The sequence below is a fragment of the Zeus faber genome (genome assembly GCF_960531495.2).
Source record: "Zeus faber genome assembly, chromosome: 9".
Lineage (NCBI taxonomy): Eukaryota > Metazoa > Chordata > Actinopteri > Zeiformes > Zeidae > Zeus > Zeus faber.
In genome coordinates, this window is record NC_137197.1 from 4497037 (window position 1) to 4509821 (window position 12785).

Consider the following 12785-nt stretch of genomic DNA (forward strand, 5'->3'; position numbering starts at 1 on the left):
ATTGTTTTGTTGTAGTAAAACACACGTTGTGGGGTAATTTTACCATTAACCTTCTGAATACCAGGAGTCCTTTTGGAAACCATGGTTGGAATAACAGTTAGCTTAGCGACGTAGCTCAAAAATGTTTCCAATTCTTTGTGGAAGTAAAACCAGAGAATTGATTGTTCTTGACACAGCACTTGTTTTCGAAAAAAAAAACCGTTCAGTTTCATACACCCTAGGTCTCATAACAAGACGGAAGACAAACTAAATTCTTCCATCGTCGGAATATCAGGGAGCTGAGCAACTCATGATGGAAAACATTTGGGTTGTAATGGTTTCTATGGAAACGGCTGGGTCACTGACTTTAGACGGCCTTCCTACCACTTCTGTTTGCAATATGTCTTTTGTCCAAAGCACTTATTCCTACACCGATGGAGGCGGTGAAGGTGGGTTAAGTGTCCTCAGAACCCTAACCCTAACCCGCATTTCCTCCGCTTGGACGCTTGAAGTCGAGAGAGCCCCCAGACTGTGACATCGCAGCTGGGGGCTCCAGAGGGTAGAGTCTCCTGGCGGTGACCCCGGAACATCCACCTCGGTCCCCTGGAAAACCTGCTGCTAAATGGTGTCCTTGAGACGTAAGTCCTGAATGTGAAAGCCCCGGAAGCCTCGCGGCTCAACGAGCACGGTAAATCCTCTTTGATGGAAGTGACATTGTGTGGGTGAGTGCTCCCCGACTGACGGGGGCTAATTTGGCAGAAGATAAATAAGGCGCCCCCCTCTGGGCATCGCTTACCTTTCACCCAGAGCACGGCCGTCATCTCCGCCGTGCCGAACTGGTTCTCCGCCCGGCACACGTAGTTCCCCTCGTCCGCTCGGCTGGAGTTGGCGATCCTCACCGTGTTGTTCCGCAACAACGTGATCCTGGAGGAGGGCGAGGGCGGCGGAAATCAATACGAGGGAAATCCACCTCGATTTACGAGGCGTCCCACCTCAACGCCCGCCACATAAATAACGATAGAGGCGAGGGGGCGGGGCCGGAAGAGCTGAAGACGGCGACGGATCGGATTCCCGGAAGATAAGTGGCGGTCCCGCCGGAGGACAAAGAGAAATAAAAAACGGGAAGATTCTGATCATGAAGGACGAAAGTGGCGACTGAAAAAAGTTGTTTGAGGAGGGGAAACGCTCTGCGGACCCGGGAGGGAAAAGTCTAACCTTCCTCGAGGTACAATGGCGTGAAAGGGACGGACGGGCGGCGGGTGAGACAACGCGTGGAAATCGCTGGAACGTCTCAAAAATCGATCACCCAATTAAAATGCATTAATTGGCGCCGATTTCCAGATAGCATTAAATAACAGGATCTCAGGTCTCAGGTGGGATTAGCACACAGCGCTGATAAGGATTAGGCTAATGGAGAACAGAGCTCAATATTAGGAAGGAGACGGCAGACAGGTCCAGTTAAACACTGAGGGCAGTCAATAGAGACAGAGGACGCTCAGGACACTTTTCTCCAGATTACAATGGTATGTATACGGTATATATATTTGAATTTATATTTGCACATTTACCCATTTTTTGTCAGAATGTAAATTTTTGATATAGTCTTATTGTTTGTTTTAGACAGACAGACAGATAGACAGATAGACAGACAGACAGACAGACAGACAGACAGACAGACAGACAGACAGACAGACAGATAGATAGACAGATAGATAGATAGATAGATAGATAGATAGATACATACATACATACATACATACATAGATAGATTTGAATAGAATACATGTAAATTTAAAACACACAATGCTTTTATTTGTTTTATTTGGAGGAACAGGGAGCAGAGATATCGCGGGCGCAAATTGGCAGATTGTAGGCGCCACACTCATCGGCCACACTGATCGTGTGGCCCCTACACTGATCGTGTGGCCCTTTCACTGATCGTGTGGCCCTTACACTGATCGTGTGGCCCGCTCTAGCGGATGTGGCCCGAAACAAGCGCATCGAGGGGCGAGTTCACAAAGAACCCATTGCAGCCGCTAATAGAAGCATGAGTTGCGTATCAATCGCACTCGCTATTGGCACCGTCTCAACGCCTTCAGTGGACCCCGGGTTTTACTTTGTCTTTTAAGGTTTATGTGCAGTGACTATAAAACATTTCAATAGTATGAGTAAATCTATACTAAAACTTACTCTTTCCACACAGTTCATTTATTGCGTGAATAAAATGTGTATAAACATAAAATTTAACTTAAAAAAATTCTAGTTCTCAGTGAATCTTAATATTACATCGTAGAAATGATGACAGTTCATTACATATGTTTTTCCTCAAAGCTCCGGGCCGCTGCAGAGCCGTCCATGGTCCCATGAGGTTCAATGCCATCGGTGGTTCGATGCCAGTTTTGACCACTTTATCGCTATTACCTTTAACTTTTGGTTGTTTCTTCGATATATTTTGTATTTAATAGGAAAGGTAGAACCGTTTTTGTCAACATTTGCAACACCTTTTTCGTACAAAATAGATTTTCAACATTCAAAGTTTCAACGATTTGCCTTTGGAAAACCATCACGGACCGCTGCGCATTCCGCCCCGGGTGCTTTGTGAAGTAGACGCTCGCTTTGACTGTAATTTGCACCGGTTTAGTGGCCACGAAGGCCGTACAATCGCTTTGTGAATCTTCCCCTGAGTGTTCAGGCCACGGGGCGGCTGTGTTATTGCTGCCATGTCTTTATTTTTAACCTTCTCTTCGTTTTTTGGGCGAAAGGTATCTGAAACATGTCAATTGCAGTACGCAATTGAGACACGCGACATGGTTGAGGTCTCGTTAGAAAGGGGATGTTTAAGACATCTCGTCGTTTGAGTTTAATCAATATCCATGTACGTTTGGGGCAGAAATTAGTGAAAAACTTGTCGTAGTTTTACCAGGAGTAGAAGAACGTTGAGACGATCTGATTGGTTTCATGATGTTTCACGCTTGGTGACATCATCATCTGAAGTTATACAAGTCTCCCTGAACTCATTTGCACCGAGCAGCTTGCTACACGAAGATGGACAACTTGAGCCGATGCTGCCTTCAAAGGAAACTCGGAAAACTGTAACTCGTGCAGCATTTTGAAAAACCCCGAAAACTATAATCATTCACAGAAGGTGTCTATGCACCGTGAGAAGATCTAAGAACCTTTGGAGGAACGGATCCTTTCTTTTGTGTCCGCACTGCGTGATCCAGGAACGATGGTAATTGTTCAAACACCGTTCTTGAGGGACATTTAAATGAAACAACACAAGAGGAACTTTCAGTGATGTCAGTGCATGGTGATTGGTCTCTGTGAAGAATGTGATACTTAATTTAAAATAAACATGTCTTTATGTTACACAATTTGTTTAAAAAACATTAAATGTGCGTGAAAAAAACAGCGTCCCTGACCACGCATTGGACACGGCAGACTGGGAGCGACCCTCGATCTTGACTCTCGATCATTGCCCTGGGCGGCGAACGGCCCAGAGTGAGAGGAGAACACAGGGGATCACTGCACCGTACAGACCTCGTATCACTGTCCGGAAACAGTCTGATCACGGAATGACGAAAACTAACACTAAACTGCATCCGGTGTATTGCTGCCTGCAGATATATCGATTAAAAGGGGTCCAGCCCGCAGGGCTGTTTGTTAAGCCAATGCCCTCTAGCCACTTGCGCGTGCGACACCTAGACAGACAACTGTGCTGTGTTTAATGGAAACTTGAAAAACTGCAACTCGCCCTGCGTTTTACAAAACCCTGGAAACTATATTCGTTCAAAGGAGACGTTTTCGCACCGCAGGAAGTTCTCAGAACATTTGGAGGAACAAATCCTCTCTTTTGTGTCTGAACTGCATGATCCAGGAACGACCGTAACTGTTAAAACATCGTTCTTCAAGATTCAAGATTTTTATTCGTCACGTACATATACATGCTTTCATACATATATGCAGTGAAATGTAATTGAGATGTTCTTGAGAGATGATTCAACTGAACGACATAAGAGGAACATTCAATGACGTATGTGCACCTTGAGCCAGTCGTAACTAGGGTTGGGAACCAAAAGCCAACATGGCACTGGTTCCAATACGATCCTTATCTACCGACCGAATGGCAACGCAGATTACTGTGCCACTCAGATGCCTGAGCTGCCGATTGAAATATTTGCTCTCTGGAGCACCAGAAATTGTATTTTAATCGTCATCATCGTGATATGAACATGCGCGAAAAAACATCGCAAACGACTGAAACGCAATGAATAAGAAAAGTAGTTTTATATACACGTGACACGTGACTTACATGACAGTAAGCTGGCAGAATTTAAATATTGACATTCCTTACTCGCCCAAGTCAGTCTAAACATACTGTGTATGTTTGTGTCCTCACACATGGAGTTCGCTTGCAGCTCCAGAGCAACGGATCTGAATCGGGCCCATTTTATTTTAGTCCCAAAAGTTTTAAAAGTTGATGACATTTCTCTGAGGAACATGCAGCGTTCAGTTCGTTTGAATGCAGCAGTGTTGTTGGGAACTTCAACTTGTGACATCATGAACCAATGTTATACTGTGTATAAGTCCGGTTTACGTCTCCGGGTGGTCATCCGCATTAGTAGAGTTGTGCTGTGTAGGCTGCATACAGGAGGAGCCGATGTGGTGTTCAATGTTAACTCGTTAAATTGTAACTCCTGCTGCGTTTTCAGAGAACCTGGAAAACTGTAATGGGTCCCTAACACGACTAGACTGAACCCTGTATATTGCTGCCTGCAGCTATATTTCTTCTTCTTCTTTTTCTTCTTCTTCTTCTTCTTCTTCTTCTTCTTCTTCTTCTTCTTCTTATTATTATTATTATTATTATTATTATTATTATTATTATTATTATTATTTTTATTATGAATTTCACAATTTGTTGTTCTTATCATACCGTCTTATTATAAATTACAATGCCATGATTTGGGACAAAAATCAACTGTATGATAAAGTTTGACTATAGTATAATAGTGATAACTATATAATATAATATAAACTATAATACATAAGACGTAATAAATATCCAGCTCATGCATGCGTGTCACCATTTGATGAATATTTTCAAAATAACTCTTTCGCTCTCCAGTGCTTAAGGAGTGAAACAATTTAAATTTAACAAGGAGAACGGCAGCAGCTTCTTCCCAATACGATAGCAAATTTAATTCCAACTTATCAATAACAGCCTCTGCATGGAATAACAAACAGAATACTGACGCAGAGCGAACCAGGGAAACTCTTTCCAGTTAATGTACATAAATATTTACAATCACACTTTTGATTCTGAGGTCACCAAAGAGAAATGAGATGGAAATTTTTAAACAGCTATCTTTTTTGTTTTTCTACCCCCCCCCCCTCCACCCCCACCCCCACCCCCCAAAAAATTTTAAAAAAGCAAACACAGCTTCCTTTTTGTCTTTTAATTCCTTTCGTCTGTGTTTACCGCTTTAAGCTCCTCCACCGCGTCCCGGTGATTGGACGAGACGGTGAGAGACTCAAAGCCGTGACAAAATCTGTGGCGTTCAGCGCCGAGGAGACATTTTCCTGACACGTGACAAGGACGACTGAAGCACAAAGGATGCGATGGGGACGGTTGGGAGCAGGCCATATGCAAATGAGCCGACCAGAGGACGCCGGAAAGAAACGTCAACACATCACAGGCACCTGGAGCGCAGTGTTTCCATCCAATGAAATTATCCCGCGGCGACACCCCTAACCTGATAGGCAGTCAAACATCAGAAACACTTGGAACTGTGCTTATTATTAGATCCAGCTAATAGTGATGCACGAGTCCTGAACGATTCGTTCGTAGCGAACAACTCTTCGAAATGACTCTGGAGTCGAGTCACTCCGGTAAAGGAGTCGATCTTTGACTCACAAACTGAAAATAATTAACTGTATTTCATCCTCCAAGAACCAAACTGAACGACTCTTTTTACTGAGTGACTCGTCAAGAACCGAATCTCAAAGAGTCAAACATTCAAGAGTCGATCACTATGAATAGTCCAAACTTGTTCTGCTAGAGCTGTATTAGTTTATTCCGTATTAATTCAGCTTTACAATTTTGATCTTGCAACACAAAAGCCAATTTCCATTATTAATTTATATTTTTTAAGTGGCATATTTTTAAATGTCACTGCTGAGAACCACTGCTATAGCGCACGTTTTCTACCTATGTATGCAGGAGGCAACTTACGGTATGAAGCGAAAAAATGACAAAAAATTTAAAAATAATTGAAAAAAAAAAAAAAAAACAACAACAACAACAGAGGCTCGGTTTATCTCAGGAAAACAAAGTGCTCTGTAATTTTTTTCTAATTTCAAATTAATTTATCAAATTATGCCGTTGTTTTGTCAGGGTTTGGGCGGAGCGTTGGCGTGCACCTCGCATCGAGCCGGATTAACACTTGGTGTTTGGGAGACAAAGACGCCGAACATTAGCGGAAATCCATGTTAATTACAGACCTCCATTAAGTGGCAGCAGCTGTCAGAGGCAGATAAACCTGCAGCCGCTTCGACTCCACGCCTTCGCTTCTTCGCAATATTCAACGACTTTGCCGTCAACAAAGTCACTACTTTCAGAAAAATCCTTGTATATAAGTCACACGGAGAGAAAACATGGCCCCTGACTAAAGTTGACTTTATTCAGTGTAAAATGAACCTTCCACAAGAAGGAGGGGATGTGGGGTGACACCAGTAAAAGCACTTTTCCTTGGAATAATAATATTACAGGTAATCATAAATTACTTTGAATAATAATAACTCAGAAAAAAGTAGTTATTCATACACAGAAACTTAAGGCGCAGTGCTGCACAGAACGCTTAAGGGTACAATGGCAAGTCACTGTTATCTCCCTAGCTACAGTAGAGACACTGAATTTGCACCTCAATGGTAAATAGACTGCATCTTATACAGCGCTTTTCCAGTGTTGCGACCACTCAAAGCGCTTTACAATACACGCCTCGCATTCACACATTCACACACACCAGCTCATCGAGAGCAGTCTAGGGTTCAGTGTCTTGCTCAAGGACACTTTGACGTGCTGCCAGGAGGAACGGGGGATCGAATCAGGAATCCTCTGATTGCTGGACGACCCACTCTACTTCCTGCGCCACCGTCGCCCCAATGGTACAGAAATCAACAACAACAATAAGTACTTATTGAGCCAAACTCTTACTAAAGTAGTTTTACAGTCAATCGATTCCTATCTTTCAGTTCATTCTAGGTCAGTGTATATTGCCGTTTCTTGTTGCTTATCGTAGATTTCTGGCCTATTTGATTGTTTTTGATTGATTCTAGGTTTGCACTGATTGTCTATCAGTATTGTAATACCCACTTTACTTGTTAATCTTTCCATTCCATATACATTCATGTACATTGCATATTTTTCGGATGCCGAGGTTAATCCTTACCTTTACTGTATATTGTAATTTTTTCAGGGAATCCTCAGATATATTGCATATTGACATTTTCTTTTTTCTATTTGTATTTTTATTATTATATTTGCCTATTTGCATGTGAGTTGCTGTGATGCTGCAATTTCCCTCTGGGGATCAATAAAGTATCCATCCATCACTCCGTCCCTCCATCCGTCCATCCGTGCATCCGTCCATTCATGCTTCCATGCATCCATCCATCCACCATTGATCTATACATCTGCCAATTAATCTGTCCATCTATCCATCCATCTATCTATCCATCCATCTATCTATCCATCCATCCATCCATGCATCCATGCATCCATCCATCAATCTGAAATGCCATGCTGTTCATGTTGCGTTCAGGGTTATAATAAACATGATAAACGTGTTTTTAAAAACTAAAGCAACATGATGCACTACACCACATCATCTTCTCAGTCTGAGGGTCAGCGTTTGTTGAGGCTTTTTAACAATGTTATTATTATTATTATTATTATTATTATTATTATTATTTTTATTATTATTATTGATCGGTTAAAAGGGAGAAGCGTAACCAGCATCCACAGCAGCAAAGAGCTATTGATCCGCGGTGGATGTTCCAACCAGAAGAACAGCAGGAGATGTAGAGATGAGACCGAAGTAAAAAACAAACAAAACAAAAAAATATTTTTAAAGAGCAGAATGAAATGAAACAGGAAATTGAATAAAGATCACAGAGTGAACATATTATCTGCCACTAATGGACCAACATATATATATATATATATATATATATATATATATATATATATATAAATATATTTCCCCATTCAATGATCCCCTTAGCCTAAATATGTATGTATGGAAGTATGTATATGTATTTGATAAATAACCCTCTTGAATCTTAAATAACCCAAAAAATTATATTTTTCTAGATTTTTCTACATTACGTTTACAAATTATGATCTTCCTTTATTAGTGTATTTCCTTATACCCTACCGTGCTTTTATTTTGAGGTCCAAGGCAGGTTTCTTGGAGCAAACGAACTAGATTATAAAATATAATACAACTCAGTGAAATGTATATAATTTCATATAATAAAGACGACAATATATCATGACATTATAAGCACTGATCAAGACCGAAATATTGTAAAATGGTGAGTAGCTTGTGGAGCTAGTTCTGTCAGTCAACTTGACGGCGCCACATGCTTCCACGCCCTTATATGGGCTGGCCTATTAAAGCAGTTCCTCCTGCCAGGCCTGCTTTGCTGCCTGCTCTGCTGCGCTGGCTCTACTCTACTATTCAATGGGGGGATTCAAGCTCAACACTCCTATATTTCCAGATCAGCTAGTGCTTGTGAGTGCTGTTCACCTCGCTGGGAGTGATGAGCATTAGAGCCCAAACTCACACAAATAAATTACGATAATTTTGACGTCATTATCATCCGAAATTTGTGTCTCTATACATGGGCGGTATCACACCCATTGTATCCTTAATCAAACTTCTAACGATTTAAAGGATAATTAGCAACCTACAATGTTAAAGTACAGAACGATAACTGCTTTGAACAGAATGATTTCCAAACTACTTTTGGCCTTTTACTACTTTTTCAAAAGACTTCTTTGTGGTAAATCTGCCGCCTAAAGCAGATTTTATGCGGCAAATGTTCGACGATGCAGCACAATGTGCACTTTGTTTCCGTATCAAAGTCAAAAGCTCCATTGTGTGATAATGTCTTGCTTCCACATCACAGGGGGAACACACAACCAGTGTGTGTGTGTGTGTGTGTGTGTGTGTGTGTGTGTGTGTGTGTGTGTGTGTGTGTGTGTGTGTGTGTGTGTGTGTGTGTGTGTGCAGGGATATTGGAGCTTCCCACTTTCTGTGTATTTTCATGTGATTTCGTAAAACCAAATGCGTGTCGGTTTCCAGCAACGGAAACAAGGATCCGTTTAAAGGACATGTACGTTGCTTTGATGTATTTTGCGACACGGTTTCACGCGCTTTGGTGCTCTTAGTCACAAAAATAAATCTTTTGAATTGGTCCCGGAGCACGACTTTTTTTCGTGCTACACAAAACGAAATTCAAGCAAATCAATTTGAATGGAGAGATTTTCTTCGACTTTAGAAGGGGGGGCATTAGGAAAGACAGCGCAGGTTCTCTGACAGAGGAAAAAAAAATCCAACCCTGCCATGACAGCGGGGTGCCAAGTGTAGATTCCAAGACCATTCACATTCCAAATGGAAAAAAATCGGATTTTTGTTTTACAGTCGGCATATTTGTAAGTCACACTGGTGCTCCTAGCTATGCAATTTAGTAGCACTGTCTCCAAAAATGGTTGCAAAATGCAACAAAACAATAGCAGTCATCTGGAGCCCTGGCCAAACATATAATTGAGGGCTTCGAAAATTACATATGTCAATATCAAATGAACCCCTAAGTAATACATGCATGTCGTTTTTCACCCATAAATTTGTTTCATTTTCAGGTTTTTAATAAAACAAATACTTTACCCATTAGGCAAAAGCATGGACACTATATGACCCCTAATCATCATAGAACAGCGATGTATCTGATTGGTGGAGCTTGCTGTTATCATGGACAGATTTACCGCACTGGCTGATGGGTACACAGCGACACGAACGCTGATATTTATACCCAGTTAAATTGTATTTATGAATGACATTAACACTCAGGGTATGATCCTATATACAGTACCTATTGTCGCCCAACTTTTAATTTAATAAACCATTCCATAGAGAAAAAGCGAGCCAGTATCCCGCTTTTATGTTCTGGTATTCAGAATGAAATTTAAACCCATGCATTTCAAATGTTGCCCCTCTCCCCCTCTAAAGATGAAGAAAATCTCCCCATTGAAATGAATTGGTTTACATTTTGTAATATGTATCACAAGAAAAGTCAGACAATCGTGCCCCGGGACACGATGCAATAGATTAATTTTCCTGACTATGAGCACGAAAAGGCAGGGGTTGGTATTTTGGTATATTTGGTCCAGTTAAAGTGCTAAACAGGAGGAAGACAGAGCAATAATAACTAACACAGAGTTGGAATCATGCTTAAAATTGGACAAATGCTCACAGCAAGAAAAAGCTGATGATAAATATCCTGAAAAGAAAAAATAATTAAAATAACTGTATTTATGTATTGTCTTTATTCTTTATATTATTGCAAAAAAATGTTTTCATTTGTTATTCCCTTGATAAATACAATGTAATAATTTCTCATGATAATTTATAACCTATAGATCCATACCAATAACTTATCCTGTGCATAGACTCATATTTACTGTATTATATTCTATATATTTTAATTTGTGTATATTTGGGAATCTTATTATTATTTGAACTTGACTTTTTATTCCATTTCATTAATTTATTTAGTTAATTTATTTTATTTATTTTTTCAGACTGTTAACCTTTTTTAAATGTTCCAGTAATCGTCTGTAGAAATGTACCAATTCTCAGTACTCGTAGATGTAAATGCAACTGGCAGAATAAACTCATTCTGACTCTGATTATTAGATATTACGTTATGTCATCACGACTTTTGTTTTCAATTCTCCAATTGGAAAGACGGCTTAGGGCAAACCAAGAACAGAAAAATATCATTATCCGCAGAGTTAAAATGAATTTCAGTTTTTTGTCCAATGTTTGATGGGTCAGATTAATTCCTGTCTAGATACAGACGGAGCCTGTTTCACTGCAGAACATACAACAGAAAGACTCTGTCTCTGCCGACGACGGAGATATCTGTGAAAATAAGATCAGTGCTGCCCTGGCCCACCCCAGACATTTTAATAGGGCGTGGCTTGATTAAAAAAAAAAAGCTCTGCATCCATGCTAAGCTCCGCATCCACTATTTAAAGGAATCTTTAAACTCTCATTCGTGGAAAAATCTATTTGCTGTTGTACTGTAAAAAAACGAGCTGTCCCGCTTTCCACAACATATTGTGTGTTATCACCAGGTGCGTTGCATTACATTCCACTGCATATATGTATGAAAGTATGTATATGTATGTGACGAATAAACGTCTTGAATCTTGAATCTTTTTTGTTGTAAAACACAGACGCGGCTCATGTGACGGCCACCAGGGGGGAGGAACCCACTGTCCAACGCGATTTCGGATTTGGTGTGAATCAGGCCTAAGGGGAACCGCAGCTTTAAATATTTCCTAACACTACAAGTTGCAATGATTTCCATTAAAAGTAATGCACAATATAAAGAACACAGTGTCTGCTTTCAGTCCTCATGGTGGTTTCCTCCAAATGATACTGAAATAAAACAGGACAAAAAAGCCTCTCCTCACACACTTTTCCAGTCATTGAGCGCAGAGATTTCCTGCTCTCTGATGCTCAGATTTCATCTAAAGACAGATGGTGAAAAGATAAAGACAATGGAACTCGGAACAACAGCCACCACTCTGCCCGTGGCTACAAGGTGACAGCGCTGAAAAATGGAAGGTGACAATGTGGGAAACACTTCAGAGATGGTGTCGGATCCACAGCGATCTGAGCTGCGCTCGTTTATCAGCATCTAACAGCTGCAGCGCGTTCCCCTGATGCATCAGCGCTTTTCAACCACTGATTTGAAGAGGAAAACAAACAGGAGGAGCCGCCCCAAATAGGGCTTGGACGGAGCACTCAACCTTAATGCCACGTAATTAAAAATAAATGGGAATTCAATTGGTAGCAAGTACCGGTCCCCGCCACAGGTGGCAGCACCGAGGAGAGACGGGGCCACGTTTTTGGGAAGTGATGGCGTCCGGGGTGCGATTATTCACTGCTTTCCATTCCACTCGTCATCACATGACCCTGTCCAAACGCTGGAATTGTGGGACACTAAAAGAAACAACTCAGTTTAATGCCGTTTTCATTTTTTTTGCAGCGTGTGGAACTTCCTGTGGAGGGGAACGGCTTGAGTTTGGTTCAGCTTTACTCTGGTAACTGCAGACTGTGTGTGGATGAGCACAGATTGGCCTTTCAGACCAGTTTCTTCCATAATTTTTATCTCCATATCAGACACGTTGCACCATAAAGCCAATGTCTTTTTGTACACGGAGGAGAATCTGCGTTTCACTGTTATTAAATATTTTAATGAGAAAATGATCAAATTAAAATTAAAGAAACAATGCTCATTCCCTATTCACTATACTGTAACTCACAAAATCCATTACACATATGAAACATCAATAGACTTAAAATATATATACATATATATATATATATATATATATATACATATATATATATATATATATATATATATATATATATATATATATTGCCGCCATGACCAGAACCCAACAGGAAGTCGGCCACATTGAATTAAAGGTGCCATTTGAGTCACTT

The 12785-nt window shown here is 40.8% G+C and overlaps 1 protein-coding gene across 1 annotated transcript in view; it reads right to left on the reverse strand.

The window, feature by feature from the left end:
• cntn5 (contactin 5) overlaps positions 1 to 12785 on the reverse strand; it is a gene marked incomplete at both ends in the record, with an annotated part of 129213 nt that overhangs the window by 28867 nt on the left and 87561 nt on the right. Inside the window, 1 exon segment of the mRNA XM_080007323.1 lies at positions 776 to 903. Coding sequence (XP_079863449.1) covers positions 776 to 903 — 128 coding nt within the window.